General features: G+C 36.9%; 1 protein-coding gene across 6 annotated transcripts; it reads left to right on the top strand.

The window, feature by feature from the left end:
- The first annotated feature begins 1,267 nt into the window (after positions 1 to 1,267).
- Positions 1,268 to 25,349, top strand: PNPLA4 (patatin like phospholipase domain containing 4). Of its 6 annotated transcripts, none has more exons than XM_050914918.1 (9): positions 1,268 to 1,346; positions 2,291 to 2,595; positions 3,363 to 3,489; positions 9,276 to 9,427; positions 13,488 to 13,582; positions 13,721 to 13,856; positions 17,288 to 17,353; positions 22,473 to 22,625; positions 24,593 to 25,349. In XM_050914918.1, the coding sequence occupies exons 2-9, from the start codon at positions 2,437 to 2,439 to the stop codon at positions 24,722 to 24,724; spliced, it is 1,020 nt and encodes a 339-aa protein (XP_050770875.1). In that variant the 5' UTR covers positions 1,268 to 1,346; positions 2,291 to 2,436; the 3' UTR covers positions 24,725 to 25,349. The 6 variants fall into 6 exon arrangements, with proteins under 6 accessions (XP_050770875.1, XP_050770874.1, XP_050770876.1 ...); XM_050914917.1 differs by having other exon boundaries at positions 9,243 to 9,427; XM_050914919.1 differs by lacking the exons at positions 1,268 to 1,346; positions 2,291 to 2,595 and adding exons at positions 5,287 to 5,432; positions 6,561 to 6,764 and having other exon boundaries at positions 3,446 to 3,489; positions 9,243 to 9,427.
- The last annotated feature ends 1,787 nt before the right edge of the window (positions 25,350 to 27,136 follow it).

Raw genomic sequence — 27,136 nt, 5'->3', positions numbered from 1 at the left:
AAGCTGTCAAGGTTGCCCCCCAGAACGGCTGCACCTCCTTCTATCCCAAATCCATACCAGCCCCTCCCATATACCAGTAAAAAGTAAGAATAATGGATGGCAGAGGTGAAGGAGGCTAATCTGCGTGAAATCTAACGTATTTTTTTCCGCAGCTAGTTTAGTTTTAACCCCAGTCAGGGAGCTAAACGCCCGGGAGAGTTCACACATCTACACTTTTATCTCACAGGCATCTTTGCTCCCCCCAGTTTTCTTCATCCGCAGTTGGCTACAGGATCCCTCTCCATCTTGAATCCGTGCGCTGTGTTGACTCTGGCGCTCGTCTGCCAGAGGGGTGAGCGGACTCACCTTATTGAAACACAAACACACCAAAAAAAGGGAAAAAAGAAAAAAAATCAACTTCATTGTCGCCCTGCGGTCACCCCTTCAGCAACAGGAAGCCCCTACACATTGCCCGGCCCGGCAGAAGGGCGGTGCCGGGGGGGAGGGGGTGCGGACACCCGCCCACACGACACCTCCCGGTAGACAGCGATCGCTGACAGGGTGACGGCGCGAGGCGGGCCGAAAGGCACCCCGCGGTCCTTCTCCCTCGGGCGGCCGCACGGGGAGGAGGCCGGCAAGAGGCCGGCACGCTGCCACGCCTAACACCTGCCGGCCAGCTGCCGAAGGCGGAGCGAGCCCACCTCGCCCGGCGACGGGCTCCCCTTCAGGGCTGCGCCGCTCGGAGGGGCCCCCGGGCGCGGCTTCTCCCAGCGCTCAGGACGCTGCCGCCCGTCACCATCCCATCCGCCCCCCCGCCCCAAGCTGCGCAGGCGCGCAGGGGCAGCGTCACGGGGGAGGGACCGCTCCCCCGAGGCTCCGCGGGCGCCCCTGTCCCCCGCCCCGCCGCAGCCCCGGCCGTCTCGCGAGCTGTGGCGCGAGGACAAGCCGCCCGCGGGCGGCGGGCGGGGTGCGGGCCAGGGCGCGGCGGCTGGGCACGCGCGGGCGGGCGGGCGCTCGGCGCCTCGGGGGTGGGGTCGGGGTCGGGCTGAGGCCGCGGCCGCCCGGGACCCGCCGCGACCCCGCCGAGCCGGGGCCCGAGCCCCAGCCGTCGGCGGCCTCTGCTGCTCCCTGCCGGAGTTGTCTCCGCGGCCGTTAAGGAGGGAGGTGGGGCCGTTCCGCCGCCGCCGGCCGCGTCCCTCCTGGGAGCCGAGAGGGGCAGGCTGCCGCCGCTGCGGCGCGTAGGCCGCGTTAGACCCCCGGGAGGGTCTGAGGCGGGAGCCTGCGCGGAGGGAAGCGGGGAAAGACTGGGGAGGGGCTGAGCTGAAAATTTGAAGGGACGTGGCCCGCTTAAAAATCGCCCTTCTGTTGTAAGTTTGCAAGTTTAAAAGACGCAGCGACTTTTCTTAGTGTTGCGTTCGCTTCAGTTGTCACCTGACGTTCTGTATTTGTTACGTTTAAAAATGTTGTCTCATCGTTCCAGCTCTGTTTTGCTTGTTTATATCGGTTGTTTATTCAGCAAAAGTGGAGGTGGGAAAAATCAAATTGCATTGTAGGCCTCATCTCATGGCACACAAGATGAAGCAGAAAACCTGAAATTCACTTATTTGATTGGGATTAAATTTGAAGTTGATAGTATACCTCTGAGACCTCGCCTACACAGAATCACGCTGAGCTTGTTAGCACTGGTAGTCAGGGCAATAACCTGCTTTTCAACTGAACAAGTGCATTTCTGTATGTTATTCTTTATGGTCAAAGTCTTGCTAGGTGTAAACCAGACTTAGATTTGATTTGTGACTCGCTCCTACGATAACCTTGTGGCATAGAAGATTACAAGGCTTGCCTTGTACCGGCCAGCATGCTTGAGTTTTTCTTACTAGGATCTGGATGTCAGCACTTCATTTCGTGAACAATTGGTTTGAAGTTGCTGGAACGCTCCTTGCACGTTTTTCAGCTGAGGTAGAAGGAACAGTGTGTACACGTTGTTAATTATAAGGGATGGTTTGTTCGCTTGTTCTTTGCGTTATTAACAATTTTAGTCCTTCCTGTTTCTGAAATGACCAGTTGACTTTATGGTCAGTGGTGAACAACACAGTGCCAGATGGAGGCTGGTGAGAGAGAGAGTAGCTGCTGAACCAAAGTTCTGCCTAGAACTGTTTCATTGTCAAGTGAATCAACTGTTAATGCATCTATGTTTTAAGTGAGAGGGTTGTGAAGAGGGCCTTGTTACAGTATCAGGGCCTTGATGTGCAACTGCCTTTCAACTATTTTTTTTTCTTTTTTTTTTTTTTTTCCCCTTAATGTTTTTAAACAGGTTATGTTTAGAAGAGAGGAAGTTTCTACTGTGTACTTCTATGGTGTCCACGCTGATCTGTTGATACTTCCTTTGTAACTCCATGGTAAAACAGCTTCTGAGAGTATCAGTTTGGTTACCACATCATCTGGATCCATTTTAAGAAAATGTGGACTGCTAAAAGTCTTTTTAGTGCTCAAATACTGTTGCTTCAGTTGAAAGAAGGCAGATTGTGTAGTTGGATGTTTCCAAAAACTCAGCAGTTCTGGATTGGAGTTCTAAACTATTGCACCATAAGAGCGCCACATAACAGAGTTAAATTCCAGGTAAGTATTTTTGTGGTGCTCTAGGTATGAGTGATGGGCATCAATGCAGTGATGATAATATAATTTCTTTTAGAATCTACAGAGCTAAGCTTTTGATCTTGCAGCGTTATTTATGAATTGAAGATGCCTTTAGTATATCAAGGTAAAGGGGCAGGCAGCAACAAGTTGCAGGAGAACCAGTGTTTCACAATGAACTTTTTGTCTGATAGTCCTAAGTTGGGGAGAAACATTAATTTTTTTCAAATTATACTTCAGACAATATTGCATGATAACTGACAGGCTTCTTAGTTAGAACGACAGCCCTTTTTGTGAAGAGTAGGACCAGAGTTCTCTGGAAAACTTTTTACTAATGCAATATTGTGCAAAAAGTGTGTGTGTGTGGGAAGTCAATTTTTATTGGATTGGTAAGGGAGGATAAAAACATAAGAGTTTGATTATTAAAAAAAAAAATCTGTGGATATAAACAAAAATAGTGGGAAAGGACACAAAGTTAAGGCTAATCTTGGACACTGACAGTTCCAAATGGCAATGTTTTTCGAGATGTCTAATTAAGTTCATCTTTAAAATATAAATTGCTGCATGTATAAATAGTGGAACATTGTGGTTTCAACTAGTTTAGTAGGGACTAAGCAATTGAGAAATTCATCTAGATGGTTTTACAACTATTTTAATTGTCTTTATTAATCTGTTTAAGGATAAATAATGTTCATCTTATATTTGCCTGTTGTTTCTCTTTTTAATAGTAATATTTGACTGTATGATTGTAGGTTTCCAAGGTAAATGATAAACAATCAGTAGTAGATACAAGAATGGCTACTAGTGCAGAGGTAACTAAAAAAGCTGCTGGAAAAAGTCCCAGTGGAGTATGTGATGGAAGCCAACATTCATTAGAAGGTATTGAATCTTTTGCCACCCTCTTCTTAAAAAGTCAGCATTCCCTGTCCTCTCTAGACATCTTGTATTAATGATCAAGATGGTCTAAACTCTTAATCTGAAAGTTTTGTGATACAAGTGATGTGTGTACTTTTTAGTTTTAAGGGAATTGTACACAATTTTTATAGTCTGCAAAGACTCATGTAATTTTCATGTAATTTTCCTAAGTGTCTTAATGGCTGATTGGATTGTGTACTGATTATTTTATATTATTATTATTTTAATTTTTTTCTTCAACTTCATCAGACTCTTACAATGCTTATTCCGTGTGACTGGATAGATGCAAAACTTAGTTTTCCCGTTCTCTTGCTAGCAACTGTGGTGACTCTTAAGTAGAGTACAGTCTGCTGTTGTTATTGTTGTTATAGGTTATTGTTTTGTGTGAGCCTGTTTTTGACTAGGAGAATCAATTTCTTGAGATTCACTGAAGGCTACAAATGGTCTCTGATGCTAGTGAACTTTTTTTTCTGTTATAAATGTGAAAAAGCAATTAAACATTCCTGTGTGAGTGGCGATTTCTGATTCAGGTAAATTAGTAGTTATGATTATGACCTTTATTTTAGCAATGCTGCCTAGCTAAAAAGTTCTTTCCATAACTTTGCTTGTTTTGTCATTCCTAGCTAATAACTAATCCTCGAATGTGCTGTTATGCATCATACATTTTAGCTCCTGTGCTTTAGGGTGCTTAGTCATTTGCATTCTATGGATGTTTAATTTTTGTTTGTAAAGGTTTTTTAGTCAGTTGCTTTGGGCATTTTCAGCTTTTGTGTACAAGTGGGATGAGAGGGAGGTGGTTATGACTGGTTAAGACACTGAGATTGTACACTGTTTATATAATTATATTGCTCAGGAAACAGCAGTATGAGAAACTGTTGTGCTATTTCTTGTGCATGACAATTAGGCAGACAGTACCTATCCTGAAAAAGCTATGTTGTACTGTATCATAATTCTACTGTACAGGCTTGTATCCTTACATACATTCTCTTGTAGGTTTGCATTACAAATGGATGAGAGTGCTGAGTCAACAGAAATGCCCCCCCGCCCCCTCCAGTATAATTTTAATCACCAGTGAATTCTTTTTTTTTTTTCCACAGATGCGAGAATTTTTTAAATAGAACTCTTAGGTTTATGTTTATGCCTGAATGCTCCTGCATTATCTGTAAAGTAATGAGATTGAACGGCCCCAGTGTCCTTCTAGTTTCTTCTTGTACTTATCTCTTCTTATGCTTCTGTTTTTTCTTGTAGACAACAGAACCATCCCTATCCCCTTAGCCAGTTAAAATTTTTATGTTTTGAAATTTGCCAATCATGTAAGATGACAACGTTTTTGAAAAGCAGTGGCAAAAGCATTTGCTATGTCTTATTTACATCATATCTCTACAGTGTGTGCACTATCCAGCTCAAGTGCACTTGTGCATCTTTTAAGGTTCATTGGAATTTTTTCTTAAGACATGCCTATATGATAACTTTGAGTTAATAGATAATATCTTTAATGGTCAGAACTTATGTTAAACCCTCTAAGAATATTTGTTCTGAAGTCTTGTGGAACAAGTGTTTCATACCATTTCTAAAATAGCAAGATTTCTGCTGTTTGCTCAGGCAGCTGAAAAAATGGTCTATGTCCAGATGTGACTGTGCTCCTATTTTTGGTACTCTGTAAGAAACTGGCAGGGAATAGTCATACTGTAGACTTAATTAAATTTCTCTGTATGTCCTCTTTGGAGTTGTTATAACCCTACTATTCTTTTTGATCAAAAGAGCAGTGATCTACCAGATCATCAAAGCAAAAGACATTTTTGAATCATACTGTCTCTGAAATACACCATTCTAACTTGCAAATCAAGTGTTGCCATGACATATTTGCAAGAATCAAAAGAAATGGGAAAGTTTATATCCTTATAAAAGTGAGTATCTTGGTTTCCTATTTCTTGCTTTTTTGATTTTAAAGGACATTCATCTGATGAATGCTGTCTTATCTTTTCCTCTTACTCAGAGATTCCTTTGCAAGGTGAAACATTGCTTAACTGCACCTGTCAAGCAGATAGTTCCTTATAGAACCATGATTCTTATTCTTCTCTATCATCTTTGTAGGTTAAGTGCTTTGTTACAGATTTGTTGTAAGAGGCCTTCAATTCAATGTACAGAACCTCCCTGCAGGTAGATGCGTAGTGCTGAATGAAGATGTTAATGTTCTGTTGTTTCTTCTCTATAATGCTGATTATTTGCAATACTCTACTGATTTTAATATTCTGAACAAATGAAAGAAGACCTGATTGTTTCACCTAGCAACAGATACTAGCTATCACTTAGGAGCTAAACATTACATGATTTTTAAATTAACAACTGGATAAAGCCCTGAGCAACCCGATTTGATCTGATAGCTGACCTTGTGTTGAGCAGAAGGTTGGGCAAGAGACCTCCTGAATTATTCTATGATTCAATGATTATTTTTTTTTCTCATTATCTACCCACTTGTAGGGTTGTTACATGTATGTGCAAAACCAATTTCTCAGTCATGCAGCTAGATGTAACCACTGGATTTATCATTTGAACATGAATGTCACCTGCCAATTAACATTTGTACTGAAGTATTTTTAAATTTTATGCATATGTGACAAATACATAATGTAGACCTGGGAACTGTTCCTAATTAATAAAAATGTAGTGCCTTGATAACACAGCCATGCTGTTGCTACTTTTGATTTGCAGTTCTCTTGGGGAATCTGTAAAACAGTGCTGTATTGCATGCCATACAAGTCCAGTGGATCAAGTACTTTTGTTTAAAAAAAAAAAAAAAAAAAGAGATTTATTTTTAACCGCTTTTTGGATTGCATTCATTTCATCTTTTTGGACTTGAAATTAGTCTACTCTTAACAGAGTATGAGACTAGCAGCATTCTTTAACAGTATTCCTTTACTTGAAATCTTAGTGTTCTTTTTTCTTTTTGCATGTTTGTCTCTCACGGAATCCTTTTGTCAGTCAAGAAACTGTTGTGAATAATTCAATGATCTCTCTTTCTGTCTCTTGGGTAGGGGAATGAAGAAGGAGGAAGGGAAGTATGGGATCTAAGTGTTAAGAAATTAACTCACATCAAAGAGTGAATGCCATGTATCCAGACACTCAAGAGAACAGTGGTTACTTGCAATAACTGATAATTGGATAGGACTAAAGCTCATATAAGAAAATAAAATTTCCTCATGAAGCCTTGTAAGAGAAGACATGGACATCTGACTTTAGTCAGTATATTTTCAGCAGTTTTTGATCTGAGATTCAAATCATCTCTTCAGTTCACATAACCTCCTTTTCTGCTCTCGCTTTAGAGAAAATGTACTAGCCAGTTCTTTATCCAATGAAGCGTGATTGTCTTTGACATTTGTAGGGATTTTTTTTCTTTTTTAAAAAATGTTTTAATCTAAAATTTCTTGCTGTAACTATGCTTTAGATACTCTTTTTAGTTTTCATCTTTTTTTGATTTGTGAACATGTAAATATTTTCCAGCAGGGAGAGACACCTTTTAGAATGCTTTGTAGATGAGCCTTGTAGAAAGTTTGGAAGATGTGTATATACATGTACATAAGCATACATATGCTTGTTTTTATTTACATAACCTTATTACTGTACACTTGTGTTTCTTAGTTATATTTCATAGGTCACTTAGATATAATTCTTGGGATTTGTGAACTCTTACTTTGCTTGTTTATTTTCTGACCAATCAACTACGTAAACGTGATACTTATTTCATATAATGTTTCACATTAGTAGTATCTTGAGCCTGAAATCTCTTTTGGACAAAAATGGGAGTTAATTCTTCCATGCTTGCTTTTCTTCCTACTTAATAATGCAGTTGCTTTAACCAACTTCACCTTTTTGTCAGCGGCCTGTGATGCAAATGCATCTTTGCTCCTAATTTGTAGAAGGCATGGAAACAGCTGCAGCAGTTGGTTAAACTCCCAAGAGTTTAACTAGCCTGAAAGGAGGCACATCATGGCATCATACTTCAAAGTCTGTTTTAGTTTTCTTCCACTCTACTAAAAAAAAAAATCTTCAAAGTAGAGTTGTGTTTGTTGTTTTCCAGTAAAATCTTGAGTAAACTTTTTTTATCTTCTATGCAGTACAATGATTTTTCTTTAAATTAAAAGATCCTTTCTTTTTAAAAGTAGTAACGTGATTTATCATTTGCTTCATTGCAAATGCCTTTCTCTCATTGTCACAGCAAGAGCCAACCTCAAATTCTTTGTCAGTACAAATGTGTTAGATATAAGTTACAGGTATTCCTACTTATAAGTGGATATGCAAGCGTTTCCAGTGTAAAGGGGGTAAAGCGCAGTTGATAAACTACCTTAGGATAGTGTAGTGTTTTAGCAGAATGACTGATGCACCAAACAGTATGCCCTGTCGCTATGAGATGTGCTCGCTTGCTCGCTCTCTCTCAGTAAACCTGGTTAGACCCCATTAATGGTCCAATTTTAATCATGTTGTGGGTAAAGCAGTTGAGTTCAGCATGTCTTCTTATCTGGTGGTTTTGAAAGCTGTTCCTTATCTTCATCTTTCCTGCGCTTCCCATTTCCGAGCTGAAGAGGCAACTTAAACCAGAATCTGTTGCTGTACATGGTTGCCTCTCTTCATCAGAAATGATACCACTGTGTCTGTAGATTATTTCCAAAAGAAACATCTCATCAGCTATCTCATTATGAACCAGAAAAATCAAGTATATTCCTGATACTGATCCCTGATATATACCAGTAAAAATAACGATTTTTTTTTTTTTTGGTCCCATTCATATTGAGATGTACCCAAATATACTAAGAGTTTATTTTTAATTCAATACTAAGATAATCTGTACAATAGCTTGTATATCTATACAATATAATCTGTGAAATATCTTACTTTTATAATTGTATTTATTTGCAGAAACAGAAGAGCTAATAAAATGTACAGCCTTATTTTATTTTTTTTAATAAACCACCCCTAACGATCTGAACTTACGCTTCCTATTTGTGTGTTTTGTTAGTTTTAAATTCTATCCTTGACACCTTCAGAGTGTGTGTGTGTGTTTTCATACATTTAGTGCTTTGTATTTTACTTTGATTTTTTTTTATTCCTTCTTATTTTAATAGTAGCAACAATATGTTGTGTGTTTTTCTTTTCTAAATAAGAAATTACTTTAAATAAGAATTTGCCTATTAATGATTACTAATAATACTAGTAAGCAAATGAATTCCAAAAGTGAAGGAAAAAAATTACTTTCTTAGAGAATTATATTGGGTTCAAGGCTGTGTGTGTGTAACAGGAGTATGATGACACAGTAGCCAGCAGTTTTATAATTAATTTGATTTTTACTCTAGGTGGCTAACAGTGTTTGCTCTACAACAGCATTCTTTGATCACTTTTGAGTAGCTGTTTTTATTTTGTGTTTCTTTGACAAATCAGATGAAAATGTGCAGTTACGTTGTATATAGATATATATATTTATTTCTTGATTGAAAAAGGAATTTTTGCTAAGGAATATTTTAGAGTTTTCAATTTTGAAGATGCTAAACTAACTGCTACTTGTTTGATATATTTGGTAATCAAAAGTTTTTACTGCTCTTAAATAAACTGCTTTTTGTTATGTAGATCTAGTATATTATGTGTTCTGTGCCAAAAGAATAGATGTGTATTATAAAATAAAATTCACTGATCCTTTTTCTGACTGTGAAACTTTATTTCCACAGCAAAAATGAAACATATCAATCTGTCATTTGCAGCTTGTGGTTTTCTGGGTATTTACCACTTGGGGGCAGCAGCTGCTTTTTACAGACATGGTAAGAAGTTACTGAAAGTTGTGAAAGCTTTTGCAGGAGCTTCTGCGGGATCACTGGCTGCCACTGTCTTATTAGCAGTACCAGAAAATATAGAGGTAAATTAATAAACTCGTAGGTATAGGACATGATCATTTTCAAAGGATATTTTTGATATAATCATCTACCATTAAGTTTTTTTAAATATTTTGCTTCTTGTTTTTCTTCTTGCTTCTTGTAAAGCAGCAGGACTCATGTACATGTTTTCATTAACAAAATCTGTGACGCAAGGGCAAAAATGTTTGTGAAGCAAGTATTTCTTTATGACAAAAATCTGTCATATGAACTTTATATTTTAAGCTATGTAAATATAAATTTCATGTGTGTGAATGTTGAGTTGTATGCAGCCAGATATGCTTTAATATACTGAAATGTATATGCACTTAATCACTGTACATTACAAAGTTAATCATTGTTTTCTCGGCTAGAGGTAGGCTTTGTTAAGCAAGTGCATAGCACCATCCTGTCATCCTTTTCTGAAAGGAGATGAAAATGGTAGATGGGATGTATCTTCACAAAGTCAAAGACCATCACACACTGGCTCAAATTTTTTCCTGGCTGTCTGTGCTCCATTAGACAGCGCAAGAAGTGGCTTGTGCACCTCCTCTAGACTCAGTAAAGTTCACGACTTAACAGCAGTAGCCCTGCTGTGTGCCAGCGGGGATTGACCCTCACAGCGTGCTGTTCTGACGTGCTGCATACGTGCATGTTTGGGTTTTTTTCTCCAGAGATGCCACTCTTTTCTCACCATGGATATGGTGTCATGTAGAGACAGCAAAGTTATATTCAATGACTACTCTATTACAGGTTCTGTGGGAGAGCATTAGCTTTTCTTTGTTTTTTGTTTGTTTGTTTTTCCCCATAGGTTAAGGCTGCTTTGCCCTCCTGGAGTGCCTGTAGTGACTTTGCCTTAATATATGTAGAGGACTAGGCCTTGCCAAAATGTTAATGTTTCTTTAATATTTTGAATTATAATAAACAGCATTATTGTGGGGGGAAAAAAAGGCTGTTAGATTTTTGTTCTAAATACACTTAGGTTTCAGTCCAGTGAGCATCAGGTAACTTTCTCCAGGCCTTGCTTATTACAACTTCCACTGCATTTGATTCAAATAATAGTGCCAGCCAATACCACACTTGGGCACTGATCTTTCTGTTTGTTTGTTGTTTGTTTCTGCTGGGATATGAACTTAGTTTGCAGAGTTAGGTACACTGTTGTTGCTTTCAGCAGTAAGTTCTTCCCTGGCTTCTTTCCACCCCTCCACCACCCCAAGGTGCATTCTTTATATGATTTGGTATTAGGCAAGTTCCACTCTGTTGTGAAGAGAACCTTGTATTCTGTTCAGGTGTTACTCCTTTTCTGTAGCCTCTGACTAGTAGTTCAGTTTCAAGTTTGCCTGGTATAATGCATACCTCTGACTTTAACTTCCTCGATGGGGGAGCACAGCAGCTAGCCTTTTCTTAGCCCAAGGAAATTTTTCTGCTTATTGTAGGCTCTGGGTGTGAACATTTGTTCCCAGCCTGGTCCAACTTAGAAAAATCTTAATAAGTAAAAATATTAGAATGGTTTTTATTTTTTGTTTGTGGAAACTAAGCCTATATTACATATAGTCTGATGGATTTTTCCTGAAAATATGTCATTTTAATGCAAACTGAAGAACGTTTAATGAACTTTTTAGTTCTTCTATTGTTTCTTATTTACTTTTTAGTCATTCTGTTATATTGTCTAAATGGAAAATTGAGAGCTTTTTTGGGGGGAGAATAATTCTTCCTAATTCTCATGGAATTTAAGTAAAGGCAGTGTTGTGTACTGAATAGAATTAACTGTTCATATCAGGATAATTATATTACCAGCTTTGTTACATTTCTAACTTCAAATATTTTATATCCACAAATATAACTCTTACATCAGTTAATTTTTTTTTTCTTTTTTTTTTCCTCTCCCCAGAGATGGCTATGTTAGACAAGCTATAATTACGACTTTCTCTGTCTCCTAGTCTCAAAGCTCTAATACAACCTTTCCTTATCTTGGAGAGAATGTAACATTGAGAATTTTTTGTTTTGACTGTTGCTGTTCTGATAGGACAGTTTGCAAATGTTTTTCTGTCGTATCTTGGATTTTTGTCACTGTTGAAAAGGCATGGGACTTGAGAATTCTAGGGAGGCTTATAAAGTTATAGATAAGTACCTATTTCAGAAGTACTTTGATCGTGTTTGATATCATTTGCGTAACTCAATACAAGTAGTTACAATTTCTGAATATGACCTCAGTCACTATTTAAAATTTAGATGTATTGTTTAAAGCTTCTAAGACTAAAATTATAAACAATTCATAGCTGTAAGAAGTTGTCACTTTTGACAGCAAGAATTGAGAGTCTGGGTATGGTCTATTCTTAGTACTTGTAACGTGGAATGTAGTTTTCTGTCATTCACCTAGGTTTGGATTCATCCAGGTCCCTGGTACTCTTAACTCCCCATCGCTTTATTAAAGCATCTGATAAAGATGGTAGTTCTGAGGTGCTTCTATGTAGGGTTTTGTGGGTTTCTTCTCTAAATTGAGAGAGAGGTGTCTGAATGTGCCTCTTTCCAGCTGATTCGCTACAGAAGAAACCTAACTGCCTAATGCAGAATAAATTCAAGACTTGGTGCATACAGTTTTATATATTTGAATTGGCTTGGAACTGGTAATGACAAGTACCTCGTAGGGTAAAGGTGCAAACCTAACCTATGTGAAATGAATTAGCACAAATCTTTACAGTGATTGTTGCTTTAAGAGGTATGGACCTCTTAACGAACTTTTTTGATACATTTATTCGAAGGCCATATAGAGAAAGTGGATGCAAGAACTACATTTCTGTCTTTCACTTAGGTGAGTGCTCTGTCATACAAGTGATGTGAGGAAGTTAAACAGCTTCAATCAGCTTGCTCCTGATCTCATACTAATCCTCACCCCAACTCTTTCCTGTGTTTCCGTCCATTAAATCCTGTACCCTCCTCCTCAGTAGGACACATTCACTTCTCTTTTTTCTTTTTTTTTTTTTCCCTTTCCCCAGTCATGTCAATCATTTATTTTGTTATTAGCAACATATTTTTTCTTCATGCAGGAGCTAATAAGCCAGGAACCCCAAACTATCTATAGACAGATCTTTTACTCTGTAAACAAGTGGTTATATAGATGAATATGGGTATAATATATTTATTGAGTACCAATTTCAGAAAGTTGCGTAAGATTGGATTTAGGTTTTTCCCAAGTCCCTAAAATCATTAGAGAAGTCTGCATGAAAGGATAAAAAAAGGAATACAAATACTGAATAGTGAGTCTTAAGCATTCAGAATCATAATTCATTGTTTCAGAATCTTTTTGCTAAAAAATAAATGCTGCCAATTCCTTTGCTCTCCTTTTGGAGTTCTTATGGCTCACACTTCAAACTAGTTTTCTGCAGTCATTAACACTAGGCATTTCAGCTTGTGTAAAAGAGGTTCTCTGTGCAATGGAATCAGTTGCTTGGTTTTCTGCAGTCTCTTTTCTTCCTATGTCACCCGTTATAGTATTGCATTAATTAAATACTTCAATAGTATTGTATTCGTTAAATATGTGCATTTGTTAGTAGCATGGTTTTTGCATTAGTGAGAAGAAATCGTAATAATTGTAATTTTTTTAATGCTTATAGGCATCTTAAGGTACTTGTGTCTGGTTTTAGTACTGAAGTAGTCTTTAAAATAAAAGGTGGCTTTACACTTGAAATATAAATGATAGTTCTTGTAATGGCGTGGTTCAGAGAACTGATTATTTAGCAGTGGTAATATACAGAAAAATAGCCTTTAAATTTCCTTGATTGTTAAAGTGGTATTCTTGTGAAGGTTTATTATTATTATTAATTTTTAATTTTTTAATTAAATTTAAATTAAATTTGTTTTCTTACAAATTAGTTCTTATAAAAGGATCAATATTTTGTTATGCATATCTTGTTACAAACCAAGCACATATGGAAAAATATTTCAGTCTGATCTTATAGCTTTCTATTGATTAAAGCTTTAGCCGCTAGTATGTTTTAGATAACACAATTGAACATACTTCCCATAACTAAAACATCCTTAATGATGAATATTTTTAATTTCCAGAAGGGTAAGCAGTTTGCCTATGGATTTGCAGAGGAAGTTAGAAAATTGGACTTTGGTGCTGTAACGCCTGGTTATGATTTTATGAAAACGCTTAGGTACCTATCTTAATTCATCTATAAGATCATTTTTGTGTGAAGCTCTCTAAATGAAAATGGAGAGTCTGCACCCCTAACGCATTTACAAGGTTTTTAAATAATGATGGTGAATAATGTTTAGCATTTTCTTTACTCTAGGGAAGGCATAGAGTCTATTCTTCCTTCAAATGCTCATGAGATAGCTGAGAACCGGCTCTATGTGTCAGTCACTAACACCAAAAATGGGGAAAATCACTTGATTTCAAATTTTGCCTCCAGGGAGGACCTCATTAAGGTAACGAAGTTGAATATTGCTGCTTTAAATAAAAATGCTTGAGTTTCTGCAAGGCTTGGAAGTATGTTATTAGCTGTACAATAAATCACCGTTTTACTCAAGTAATCACTTACACTATCAGTGGTGCTACAACCATAACATAAACAACGGAAGCAGAATTTGATTCCACAGTTTCACGAATTTTGCTAAAATTTATTGTGTGTGTGTGTGTTTCCTTCATCTGTTTTTAAAATACTACCTTGTAGGCAAAGTGTGTTTAAAAAGTAACAGGGTAACTAATGGTTACAGTAAATGAGAATAAAATAGGGAATCTCCAAATTTTTTAACAATTTGCTGAGTCTTTTTGCATCTCTTACTTCACTGATACCGTTTATACTGTATTTCATCACAAAAGAAAGTAAAGGAAGTTAAAAAAAATAAAATCCAACACTTTCTACAGGTCCTTGTGGGGAATAGATATAATGTAATGTTAAGTACCATATATAAACTGTATTTTAGCTGTTGCTGGAAAGCATATCTTTTACTGCCCATCTCTTCTTTTGAGTGCCGCTTTTTAAATTTGGATCAGGATTGTATACATAAGCTGATATGAAATGGTAGGAGGAATTCAGATGCATGTAAAGCAAATGTTCTTTCTAGTAATTGATTGTATCTTAGTGGAGGACATCATAAGATATAGCAGAATAAAGGAGGAAATAGAATAAGAAGGAATTCCTTCTTTTCCTATCCTTGTGGATGCTTAGAGTAAATAAGAGCTTCTTTATAATTAACACTTAAAGAAAAAAAAAAATCACACTCATTAACAAAATCTTGAAGTATGCATTGGAAGTTTGCCTTTAAAGTATCATTTTTAAAATCTTGACCCTGTTGTATTCTACACAGTCAATCAGTTATCAAAATTTGTAGGACTTAATCATGCAAAGATAATTATGCAAAAAGTTTATCTCAAATTATGCACTGTATTTCTAGCTATAGTAGCCAGCAGTGACAAGCATGGAGGTGGTTATTCTATAGGTTTATGGTTTTTTGCCGTGAAATCTTCTAACCTGAAGACAATTAGAAGCGTCAAGACGACCTTGGAAATACATACATTTTATTAGTATTTCAATAGTTCTTTCGTTGACTTAATCATTTCTGTTCTATTCTTTTGTTCCATATGCTAGCAGTAGAACGGGTTGGAATAACAGTAACAAAATTCCAAATAATTGCTCATTGGAATACATTCATATTGTCTGTTCTTCCAGTGCATCTTGTAATACATGTTTTTGTGCATGCCTTCAGCTATGCATGTATCATTTATACGACAGTCTGAATGTTGGTGGCTGCCCCGATAGCATAGAGGATAGAGCTTGTTAGGTTATATAATCATATTACGCCTAGACATGTTCTACTATATCCAAGGCATGGATAAAGATACTGCTGGGTAAACGGTGTTTTATAACAGCAAAACTTCTATACCTTCTGCCAGAAATCTTTCAATTTCCACATGCAATTGGTTTCAATGCTTAACAGGCCTTATGGTTCCAAAGTTTTTCATAATGGCTAAACTGAATATAAGTTGCTACAATTTTAAGCTTTTATTTTCTTTTACTCTTCCCAGTGGACATAGAAAGGCAGTTAATAATCTCCCACTTTTGAAATAGTCTTCACATATGTGAAGACAATCATCATGTAGCAGCATTCCTAGACTTCCAGTTCTAAACTGGAGGTGAGGGGGAAGAGAGGCATGATTTGTATGTTTGTGAGGGAGCAGGGCACAGAATACTTGTATTTAGTTTGGAAAGGTGGGAGCAGTGAATAGGAGTCCACACTGGTCTATTAGTGGTAGGGAAATACTGAAAGTGTTAGTTCTTCAAACTTGTCCTTCCTCGCCTCGCTCTTGAGATCTAAGTGACTTTATAAGGAAGGCCAACTGCTTTTTTCAGTGTTCTTGAAAAGAATTCACACTTTGCAGGGGTCACCTGGGTTTGACTCTTTTCCTTCACTAAACCTTTTGTCCCCATTTCTCTTAGTTTAGAAGGGCCAAAGTTACTGAGGTGGAGTTGAAGGAGAGAGTAGAAAGGGAGTTGGGCAGGGGAAGAAGCTGATGTTGGGAACTTGGGAACCCTGTAGGATGTCACTTTTCAAAATCTGGAGAGGAAGGGTTTCAAGGGGGACCTTATCTTATGCTTTTGTGAGGGAAAGGCCTGTGTGGTAGAGAAATAGCTAAAATCTCACATTTGGAAAATAAGAAGAGAAGGCCTTTTTATATGAGTTCAGACAAAGCTCTGGTATTCTAGATCACTGGCGAGAGAAATAGGCAAGAAAAGAGTTCTCAAAGTGAAAGACTTCATATAGAGCCTTAATTAAGACTTGTCAGGGGAGGAGAGGTGTTTAATACTGAAAGTAGCTTAATTTGTTGTAAAAATAAATGCAATTCCACCAAAAAAAGCTCAGGCATTTTCTTCCATAATCCCCATGGATTGTGGGGTTTTTTGCACATGATCATCTTTCACATAGTATATACTCCAGTCCATAACCTGCTTCTGTTCCACAGATTTGTCTGTCATGCCTCCATGCAAGAACATGCATGCATATTCACCATATTTAGCTATATGAAAATTTCTGACATATTGCACTTTATCCACACATCTACCCCTTCTCTTTGAAATGCTGTATACTGATTGCATGTATATATAGGTGGTTACATCGGTATAGAGATACACACACACTCTCATAGATATTGCTATGAGTGGATAGAAAGTTATGTGTGTGTGCACATCTATACATGACAGAAGAGGTGTCCTGGTCTAAAAAAAAAAATTAAAAATAAAAATTGAGAACTGCTGTAGACAGCAATGTAGGCTTACAATAGGGCAAATAGTAATTTGTTAATACTTGAATGTATTAAATGCAAAGTGTCGATACTGATAAAGATACACATATGTGAATTTTCAGGCTCTTTATAGTCTGTTGGAAATTTTGAATTCTTAGAAAATCTGATTTATTAGAAGAGTAAACACTGTATAGATACGCCAGCAGAATGATTGGGTCAACTTCTTTGACAATACTCTATATTGCATCTTTTTTTTCAGCACATGCATATTTAGTTTCTGCAAAATCATAGATTTACTTCACATTGTGTAAGACTAAGTTCATATCTTTTGAATCACATTAATCAATGAGTTAGTTTGTGATAATTTGTTTTGAGAGTTGTCACTATCACGTCATAAAAAAAAAAAAACCTATTGAATAGTTTTAATCACATTTTGACATACCACAACAAGACGTTTTGAGATGACAATAGTTTTATGTAAAACTAATATATTGACTGCTTACTGCTATATTATTTAATATAGATAAATATGTATGAAAATATGTATCGGTTCAGAATTACTTTGTTGTCTTTTCTTCAATTTTGTTCTCTATTCTTTCTGCTTGCTTTTCTCTAGGTCCTGCTAGCAAGTAGTTTTGTACCAGTATATGCAGGAATTAAGCCAGTGGAATATAAAGGAGAGGTAATTTTTCATTAAGTTTAACTACCAGCTTTTTTTTTTTGTGTAAGAGCATTCTTCATTTACGAGGCAATGATTTGATCTTAAGGGAAGGCAACTGCAATACTATATTTTGTAGAATAGTTATTGTTTCTGTTGATACTGTAGATGAACACTGTGAAAGATGACATGAGTTTGTTCATGTGTTGTTTTAAAAATTGTGGGTGTTGAGACTGAAATGATCTCTGTAGCCTGAAGCTGTTTCCTAAAGATAATGTCTAACACTTACCATGAGAAGAAGCTTCTCTTAGTAAAGATGCTTCTCACGACAAGCTGTGTTACCAACTCTAAAATGTTTTTTGCCATTTAGAGGACCACCATTCTGCTTTTCTGTTTAATGGAAGGAATGATAAGGGAGGTCTTGGCAGATTGCACGCTGCTGGAGTACGTGTGTGTGTTTACGTATGTGTTGTTCTCATGTTCTGTACAGAATTACATGCTTACCAGGTACCTTCAGATCTCTTATCTCTGGACAAGCATTAAAGAATAACCTTTTTTTTTCCACTATAGCACATGGCTCTGAAGTTTTCAGAGGTGTACACTACTATAAGGAAACCTTTTCACGGTTGCCTGTACTTGGTTTAGCTTCAAGAACTTTTTTGTCTTTCTGAAGTAAATATATTAACAGTTTAACAATTTTGACTGTTTAGTCTGTTTGTAATTACTGGAGCATGAAAATAGCCATTTTTTTCTTTCTGAGAAATACTACATGATACTTTTTCCTTTATTTCCTCATACGCATCCAAATGATGCCTTTAGAACATCTATAATCCTCACAGCCACCCTGCCTAAGAACCCCCACAAAACCATATGCATTTGTCTCTAGCAAGAGGGAGTTGGAGTTTGTTATGTCAGAAAGCTTGTCAGCTTTAGAATTATGTATACAGCAATACATATCAGCTAAAATGTTTGAAGGGTTTAAATCAGTATTGCCTGACTGCTTGAGTTAAATGGAGATTGCTTGCAGCTTTCCAGAGCGTGGAAATTTTGTTGGTTGGAGTCTTTATATGCTCCTTGTGCAGTTCAAAGGGCATACATGGATATTTTATGTTCATTCTGACATTAGTTAAAGGGAAGGAAGTGTCATTGTTACATTTCTTGTGTTGTTCTTTCAATTAAGAAATTGAAAAGTTGGCTCCACGTTTTGTCGAAAACTTATTTAAAACCCATTTTACTGGGTGAACGCTTCTATTATGATTTGCATAGGTGTTGTAGTATTTACTGAAACACCTGCAGCCTCCTCCTAGTGGACAGTTCTCATTCCTACCCAACTTTATTTTTTGCATTCAAAAGTGACATCAATGAATGTTTCACGGAAACTGGTTCTTCTGTTACTTGAAAGCTTGTTGTCATTTGCAAAGCTCCTTACTACTCTCCTTAAGTGAGATTCAGAAAAGGCAGTTTCTGGGGATGAGGTTGCCTTTATTGATTGTTATTTGTTGGAATGATTAGTTCTGCATGTCTGCACTGACTTTTCTCATACTCTGTAAAACAGTGCATTTGTGGTTTGGAGATTTTTTTTAGGTGCGGGTTTTTTTTTTTTGGTTGTTTATTTGGGTTTTTTTGAGAAAACTGTTGCCTGTAAATGCATGTGACTTCCATTCTTTAGTCCAAAACACTTAGAGCAGGGTGAGAGCAAAAACCTTAGGATCTCTCTTGCAATAGTATTTCCTTGGTTTGGAATAGTGAGTAATGAAGATATGTGGGTGGGTAATAGGGGCCCTAAAGCATGCACTGTAGAGCCAGATACATGGCATGTAACCTCATGATCCAGACATGGTAAGCACTGAAGTCGGTAAGATGGATTGGATATTGATTTGGCTCTGCAAGGACACCTATCATATTAGCATCATATTCTAAGTTTCCTGAAAGCTTTACTGTAACAGACCAATACTCTGTCTGTCTGCATGTACGCTAGTTTCAGGGAGTAAATTCCTTAGGCCATATGGTCTATGGCAGCATGGAATCAAGCTTACTCCCTGCTAGCTGCTCGAGCCTACTGGCCTTATCTGTGCTTCAGAACAGTTGATCTGGACCTTCTCTGGGCTACATATGTCACCTGCATACATATCACCAGGTCATCTGGGAGTGTTTTTAAAATGTATTTTGGTATGTTATCTGAGGTATGTGATGCATGATATGTAAGGGAGTATGGTGCACTTTTGCTGGAATAGTGTCAGAAAATAGCCAAACATGTTGCTAGCCTGTCCATACTGCCTATAGAGAGTGCACCTTAGGGTAAACTGTTAGCAGCATTGCACTTTAGTTTTCTTTTTAGGAAGAATACTTTTTGGGAAGCATTTGGCTCATACTGGGATTAGCTAGCTTACATATAGTATGCATGCTTGGAGGCTAGACTTTTGGGGTGAATAAGCTAAATTGCATGGTAGCATAGACATAACATCAATCTGTTCATAGTATGTTTTCTTCTGGTTTGATGAGCCTAAAAAAAATATGAAGGAAAAGGGAGTGTAAGATAACATCTGAGAATTTATAGTCTGTTAATGGCCTTAACCAGATTGGGCTAGTTTATTACCTGGGTTGGGGATTTAAGGTGCCCTTGGACTAGGCTTCCAGTAACACCAGGGCAAGCTTGCTCCATGTGAAATTATCTTTCTTTGAGCTGGTTTGGTGTCCTCTGAATCTCTGGCAAGGTTAATCTTTAAGCCAGATAAAGATCTGCAGATGATTGAGTTGACTGTATCTGATGATGAAGCTGTAGTTTGTGTCACTGTAGTTCTTACAGAACAGCTTTGTAAAAACCGTCTACTGGTAAATGGGTAGACGCCATTAGGTCCAGCCTGCATCCTCAATTTCATTGTCTGGTTTAGTTTTCATTACACATTATTTCAGAACTTTCTCTGTCTTTGCACTGTACTTAGAAAAGAGAAACTAATTCAGAAGTTACCAGGAATTTGCCTCATCAGCTAAGAAGCATTTTTCAAGAACTGGTTAATGGAATTAAAAGAAGCTGGGGCATTACATCTCTTTATTTGCAGCATATAAATGTTTTATTTTAACTTTGTAACATGAGGGACTGTGAAGCTAAAGTGTTTTTGACTGAGAAGCAGTTTCTCCCAAATGCTTGAAAGAAAGTAAAATGACAGAGAGCACGTCAGCCCGGAATAACAGAATCTACAAAAGATAGTGCTTAATAAAAAGTATTGCCCTTGCCTTGGTAAATGTTTTGATTTTCAAGTAAATATTGAAGTTACAGGAGAGGAGAGGGGAAAAACCTAAATAATCAGAATTTTTAAAAGTGAGAGAACTCTTAAGTGGTAAAAGTACTAAGCTAGACTTGTGAAAGACATTAATAATGTCATCTGTTATGGTGTCTGGAGTGGCTTAGACAGGGACTCCACTGTTCTTTTCACTGTAGGAATCGCAACAAAAAGTCACTTAGTACTCCAAGGAACATTGCATATAAATCAATAATAAATGACTCTATAAACACACACAGAAAAAGCCTTGGTGTTAGAAATGTTAAGATATGTTGCAGCTTTACTCACAGTTATCATAGCAATGGTGTAATGGAGTTTGAGAAATCTGAAAGATAGCTTTAAATGGGTTTGGAAATTTTTTTTTTTTTTTGCCTCCTTTTCTAAGGCAAAACAGTCTCAACTCATAAGCAACTTCCCAATAGTATACTTTTTGTGGGAGTTTTTTGGTTTGGGGGTTGTTTTTGTGACTAAATTCCTGTGGTGTTTTCAGGAATTTTGTGGGAAAACTTGCATTATTTTGCTATTTCATAATGGTCACATAGTATCACCTACAGCAGAAGGGTATTCTTCTGCCTGATTGGTGCTGAAGAGTACTAGTACAATTTGCCATTTGTTTTTAGTGTTCTGTGTTAATGAAACTTGAAGATGATATCCTGGAGTATTCAGTTTACCTTTGGGGAGGTCAAACCCTTAAGAAACACTGAGGGGAATCTTATAATATTATTTCTTACAGCATTTCAACTTGCCTAGCTTTACATGTCTGCAGTAGTCTACATCTTACGTAGTTAATGTATGTTTCCTTTATAATTAGTGGAGAAGAAAGCACTTTTTCAGCACAATTCAAATCAGATGTAAATACCTACTTTAGGATAAGGTGAATCGTGTGCTAGAAGTGTTTTCTCTCCCTTGATGATAAAGGAAGTGTAGAATGACTAATTGGCTGTAGATACGTAAAGTTCGGTGAGCTGCATTTGATCACCAGAACTCATGTATGATGTCAGTGAATGCATCTAGCCAGTAGGCTGATGTTGAGTTTTGGGTTATGCATGTAAGCAGAGAAAAAAATATGAATGTATAAAATATATTGACAAGAGATGTTACAGCTGTCCCTGCTTATACTGGAACAGAATTTGGCTGTGGTCCCTGTGAAGATCAGGCTTGTCCCACTAGACTGCCTTTAGAACCAAGAAATATGTGGGGCTCTGCAAGAAATTAATTGATTGCTTTTGTTTTTTCTTCCTCCTTCTTTCCTATACTCAACTCCTGTAGCAGACTTGATGTCTGCTCCCGCTTATGTGCCATAGTTGTTCAGCTCCTTCCCACGTTTACCTTCCGCTTTCCAGCTGTTGCTGTCTTGTGTTATGTATGTAAGAAGACAGGAGGCTCCGAAAGAAGAAAAGAGGAGTCATGTTTGGTTTAGCTTGTGCAGTCAGTTTACTGGCATATACAGATTGTCCAGCTCCTAGTTTGAATCAGAGTAATGTTTTAGAGGAGTATACATTATCTGATATAGTTCACATGTAATATTAACAGTCTTATCTTTTCATGTATGTGTTGAGAAAAATTCTGTATGGGGCATTTTGTTATTAGATTAACTAACAAGCCTTATCAGTAGCTTGATAAATACATTACACACATTCACATATTATGTCAAATGCTCATTGATTAAATGCTCTGTGTGTACATTGTTAGTTCCTTGATTTTTATGCTTCATACTCAAGCTGATTCATGGTATTCTGAGAAGGAAACTTGTAAGTGTTCTTGAGGGTGGGGTGGAGGAGGCAGGGACAGGAAGGATGAAGTATTCAGTTATGATCATACTGTACTAAGGGTACTTTGAAAATATTTCTATTTTCCAATAGAAGTGGGTTGATGGTGGCCTTACCAATGGCCTTCCTATCTTGCCTGTTGGAAGAACTGTGACGATTTCTCCTTTCAGCGGTCGATTAGATATTTGTCCACAAGATAAAGGACGTGTGGATCTTTATGTTAAATTTGCAAAACAAGATATAATGGTGAGTTGCTTGTTTATTAAATAACTTCAGTAGAAGAAAAGGTAGTTGTGCAGTTAAGGTTAGGCTTATTTTTAGGCGTCTATTTTGTGCTTATACATCAACTTAAGTAATGTTTTGGCATTTTCTGTTTTGCAAATGGAGGGTAAACTTTTTCTTAAACATAAGGGAAGGAAAATGTAGAATAAAGAAGAAAGGTTGAAAAGCATTGATCTAGTACAAAATTGAGCAAATTATCACAGGCTATTAAATGTAAATAATCTAGGCTTGCTTTAAGTATCAGCTGTCTTTGGCTAGGCAGAGTGTTTATAGAAAAAAAAAAAATTAAGACTTCTGTAGAATACCTCAGGAGAGAGAAACTCCAGAACATCCCTTCATACTTACTGAAATCAGCTGCTTTAACTGAATTTAAAATACAAGTTTAAGTTGTACATTTGAAATGGTATACAATGACTTGTCACCTCATTGCTCAAGAGAGCTCGTGAGCATTTGTGACCACAATGCTTTTCCAGAAGTTTTTTTGTTAGATGTTACAGAAGCATTTCTGTGTATTGAAATATAGGCAAAGACAGATTTTTATGACCTTTTCATCGTTGACATTTCTGTCTTTGCAAGCTTTGTCTCACAAACTTTAACCACAGTATTGCTTCCTTTGACATGATGAAAGAATGTATTGAATAGCGGTAGACCTAGCTGTCAACAAAACTCCATTAGAAAGAAAAAATAAAAATTAGCAATAATTGGTACTTTTTTTTAGTTTCTTTTAGACAGTTCTTAACACTAATTTTACTCAAATTAAGAAAACATATTATGTAGTGTCATCCTAAACTGGACCAATTTCTGAATCTTTATAATGTTTCACAGGGAGATTTTAAGCATGGTAGTATTTGGTAAATGAGATTATTGATTTCATATATATTGAAAATATATGCAATCACTTACTGTGTATTTCTTGGTTGTGATTTGTATCTGATATCTAGTGCATCTAGGGGACGAAAAATGAGCTGGTGATTAGATTAGTTTAGAGATAGAAAATTGATTGCAGAGTTACATTGCTTCTAGGGTCGTGCAAGTGCAGACTTGTGCAGTATCTCAGGCAACATTTTAAACTATTCCATTTGAAGCACCTTTAGCTTTTAAGGCTGTAAAAATGTGCACTAAGAAGAATTTTTTTCAGCAATATTGTAATCTGCGTAAAATGAAGAGTTGTATATCTTCATTTATCTGTATTGGAATGTGAACAGTTTTCTGTCTCTTTGAACCTCCTCCATCTATTAGTGTCAGAATTTGAATAATCGCTTACTTCAAATAATGAAGATGATTTTGATATTGTTTTGCAAAATTATGTATAGTAAAGTATGTGGCTAAAGTAGTAATCATATAAATGAAGTGTTCAGAACATTATTAAATCTAATTATATTTTTAATTTTGTTGTAAACAATTTAATACTGTCTGTATGCAAGAACAAAGTTCTGAAATCTTTTTACACCATCAAAGTGACCACTTAAGAACCTGAGTAGTTCTTAATTTGTTGGTAATACAAGCTACATTTATAGTCATATGTTAAACATTGTCTGGGAACGTTCCCAAGAATGTGGTTGTTTGCACTAGTAAGCTGTCACAATATTTCCTTGCACAAGTTTAGCATGTGCCAGCTACCACTCTGCCAGACAGTTCTGGGAATGTTTTCAAAGTTAAAATGTTTCAGAAACTTTGGGCAGTTTTACAGGCAGGCAGTCTGTCTTGGAGGCTGTGAGTTTAACAGTGTATATGCAGACCGTTTGTGCCAGTTTGTCTTGGCGCTCAGCAGCGTACCTGGACACGGTTAATTTACTAGTGTAGACATAGCCATGCTGGTCTTTTGTTTTTACATATGCTACATGAAACAGATGACAGAACAGATAGCAACACAGTCAAGTCTAGATAAGTTGCTTTAATAAACTAATTTATAGCTTCTCGCTCTGTTGCAGCTGTCTCTGGCCAACCTAGTAAGACTTAATCAAGCTTTGTTCCCACCAAACCAGGAGAAAATGGAATCATTGTACCAAAATGGATTTGATGATGCTGTACGATTTTTACTGAAAGAAAACTGGTTTGAATAGATGGTACACAGAAAATTAACAAAACCTGATGGCTGTCAAAACACAGCTACAGGCATCCTACAGAGTGTCAGGGATTGCTGTCCCAATCCTGTTTATGAAAATGAAAGTCCCAGTGGAATTGCATCTGCTTCTGCCGAGAAAGTATCAGTTGCACTCCAAAGACCTGTATGAACATGTCACAATGGGAGTTGTACTTGCCTGGTAGTTGTCTTGTTTTGAGGAGGTTCAAGCTTTGATCCATTTTGCTTCAGCTGAGGACTTGAGTGTGGGATTTGTAAAACGCTCATGTTGCCATAATTACAGAAATTTGGAAAAGTCTTTTTCAGTGTTATTTGAGAGACAAATCGACATTGTACCATGAAAAATTACAATCTGTATTGTTCACTTAATGTAATAGTTGTGCGTGCTAATTGGATGCTTGCAATGTTGCTGATCTAATACATATCTTGCAGTGTTCTAAAGGACTTGAACACGTAGCACTAGCCACAAGAAATAAACCATTTGCACTCTTTTACTCTGGTATTTGTATTTTTTAACATTAAAAGTTCTTGCCTTTTTCAGTGAATGTGGTCTTTTAAAATTCGAAATACTAATTGAAATTTGTAACAGAAGTGTGATGTTTGAATGTAAAAAAATCTTGTAAAGAAGGGTGTAAGAAATTGTTGTATTTATTATGTTTTCTTCCTCTGCTAAAATTAAATAAATATATTTTCTTGAAACTTTTGTCAAGAGCTCATTTATAAATTTCTTGGAATGCTGTAACAACCTGATTATCTGCAAAAAAACAGTCTATTAGAGAGAGGTTGACGTGAGTCAGCAGGTAATGAACTCAGACTCATGTGTCTTGTTATTTTACCATTCACCTTGCATTGACTACCTGAAGTGCAAGTTCAGGATTTTCAGTCTTAATGCCTAAATGCTAAAATCCGCAACTGTTTATTTAAAAGCAAACAGTGTTTGTTTTTTAAGTGTGTTTAAGTTGATTTCTTAATACTTAAAAAAAAAAAAAATAAAATTGGACATTGAATTAAACATGCATGAAATCATAGAATTCTCCAAAAACAACAGAAAATCTGTGGATGTGAGAAATAAGATTAAAAAAAAAAATCTGCTATAGGTGTTTGAAAGCCTCTTCAGCACATAACCACCAGATTTATATTCATATGTAGATTGCATCACATTAGGATTCATGTGGCAGGGACCGAATTCTTTTATTACTGTTTTTGATAATGAAAGAAATTTAAAAAAAGCTGATGTAAAGTACCTTACTTTCATTTTAGAACAGCAACTCTTTCTAGATGGATGAGGTTCTGTATACAGTGAAAACAGGATAGCTTGCATGATTTCCATGCATGTTAAACTGAAACAAGTTACATTTGTGCTACCAAGGCACCTGTGCCTGGCTCACTTGGATACTCATTTATACAGAGGATAACTTTCAGCATGAATAGAAATAGTAGATAATACTATTAAGAAGTTCTCTTCTTTCACGCTGATCTGCTATGGCCTAAGTCTCTGATTCAATGGTAATACCTGTTTTGGCATTCTGGTGGAAACTTGAAACAGCTCTTTTTCACTTAGTGTTCTGGGGGCTTGGAGCTACTCACAAGCTTTCAGAAACACCGTACATCTTCTCATGGGTTGCCTTCCTGAGCAATAATGGCACCATATATATTTAGCGAGCCTGTACGAACCTTGTTTATCTGGATGCAGCTTTTTAAGAGCTGCTTTTAAAGGAGAAGGTTATTAAATGCAAAGTTTATTTACTGATGATGCATGTTGCTTTTGAGCATCAACACTGTCACAGTTTGTTATGCTCTTTAATCCGTAAAAATCTGACTTCTTTCAGCATGTATTAATGTCATCCACAGGAACATATGCAGTATCATGTTTACTGAGCGCTAAGAGCCACAGAGTAACGTCAAGTGCTTTAGAAATTGATCTCCATAGGTTTATGATAGGATGAGATAAGATTTTTCAGGAAGAATAAAATCATATTAATGCAGACGTAAGCTGTAGAAGTGTTCACTGTGATAAAGTGGGGTTTTTTTATGTTGGAGCATAAAAGTTGAAGGAGAACAGAAATCTGTTCAGTCATAACGCTAGTGTTCAGAGTGGATACAGCTGCATGCATAGCAAGACTCAGAGATTTTTCAGTTACCACCATTTTATAAATGTTTTTTGATTGTGTATGACCTACCTAAAGCAGAAGGATATGACCCTATTTTCTCTGAGTTGTTCAACTGGGCCTAATGAAGCATAGTAAAGCACATTCAGAAGTGCATTATTTTCAGCCGACTATGTTTAAATCCATGTTGTTTGTGTGAAAAATGGTATCTTGTTTGAAAAAAGGAGTATTTCTTGATCAATTAGCATATTTGGAAAATATTCATAAAAGGTAAGTAGAGAGGA

Source organism: Gymnogyps californianus, chromosome 1 (assembly GCF_018139145.2).
Source record: "Gymnogyps californianus isolate 813 chromosome 1, ASM1813914v2, whole genome shotgun sequence".
Lineage (NCBI taxonomy): Eukaryota > Metazoa > Chordata > Aves > Accipitriformes > Cathartidae > Gymnogyps > Gymnogyps californianus.
Note: the sequence above shows the minus strand (reverse complement) of the source record. Positions and strands in the feature narration are given on the sequence as shown.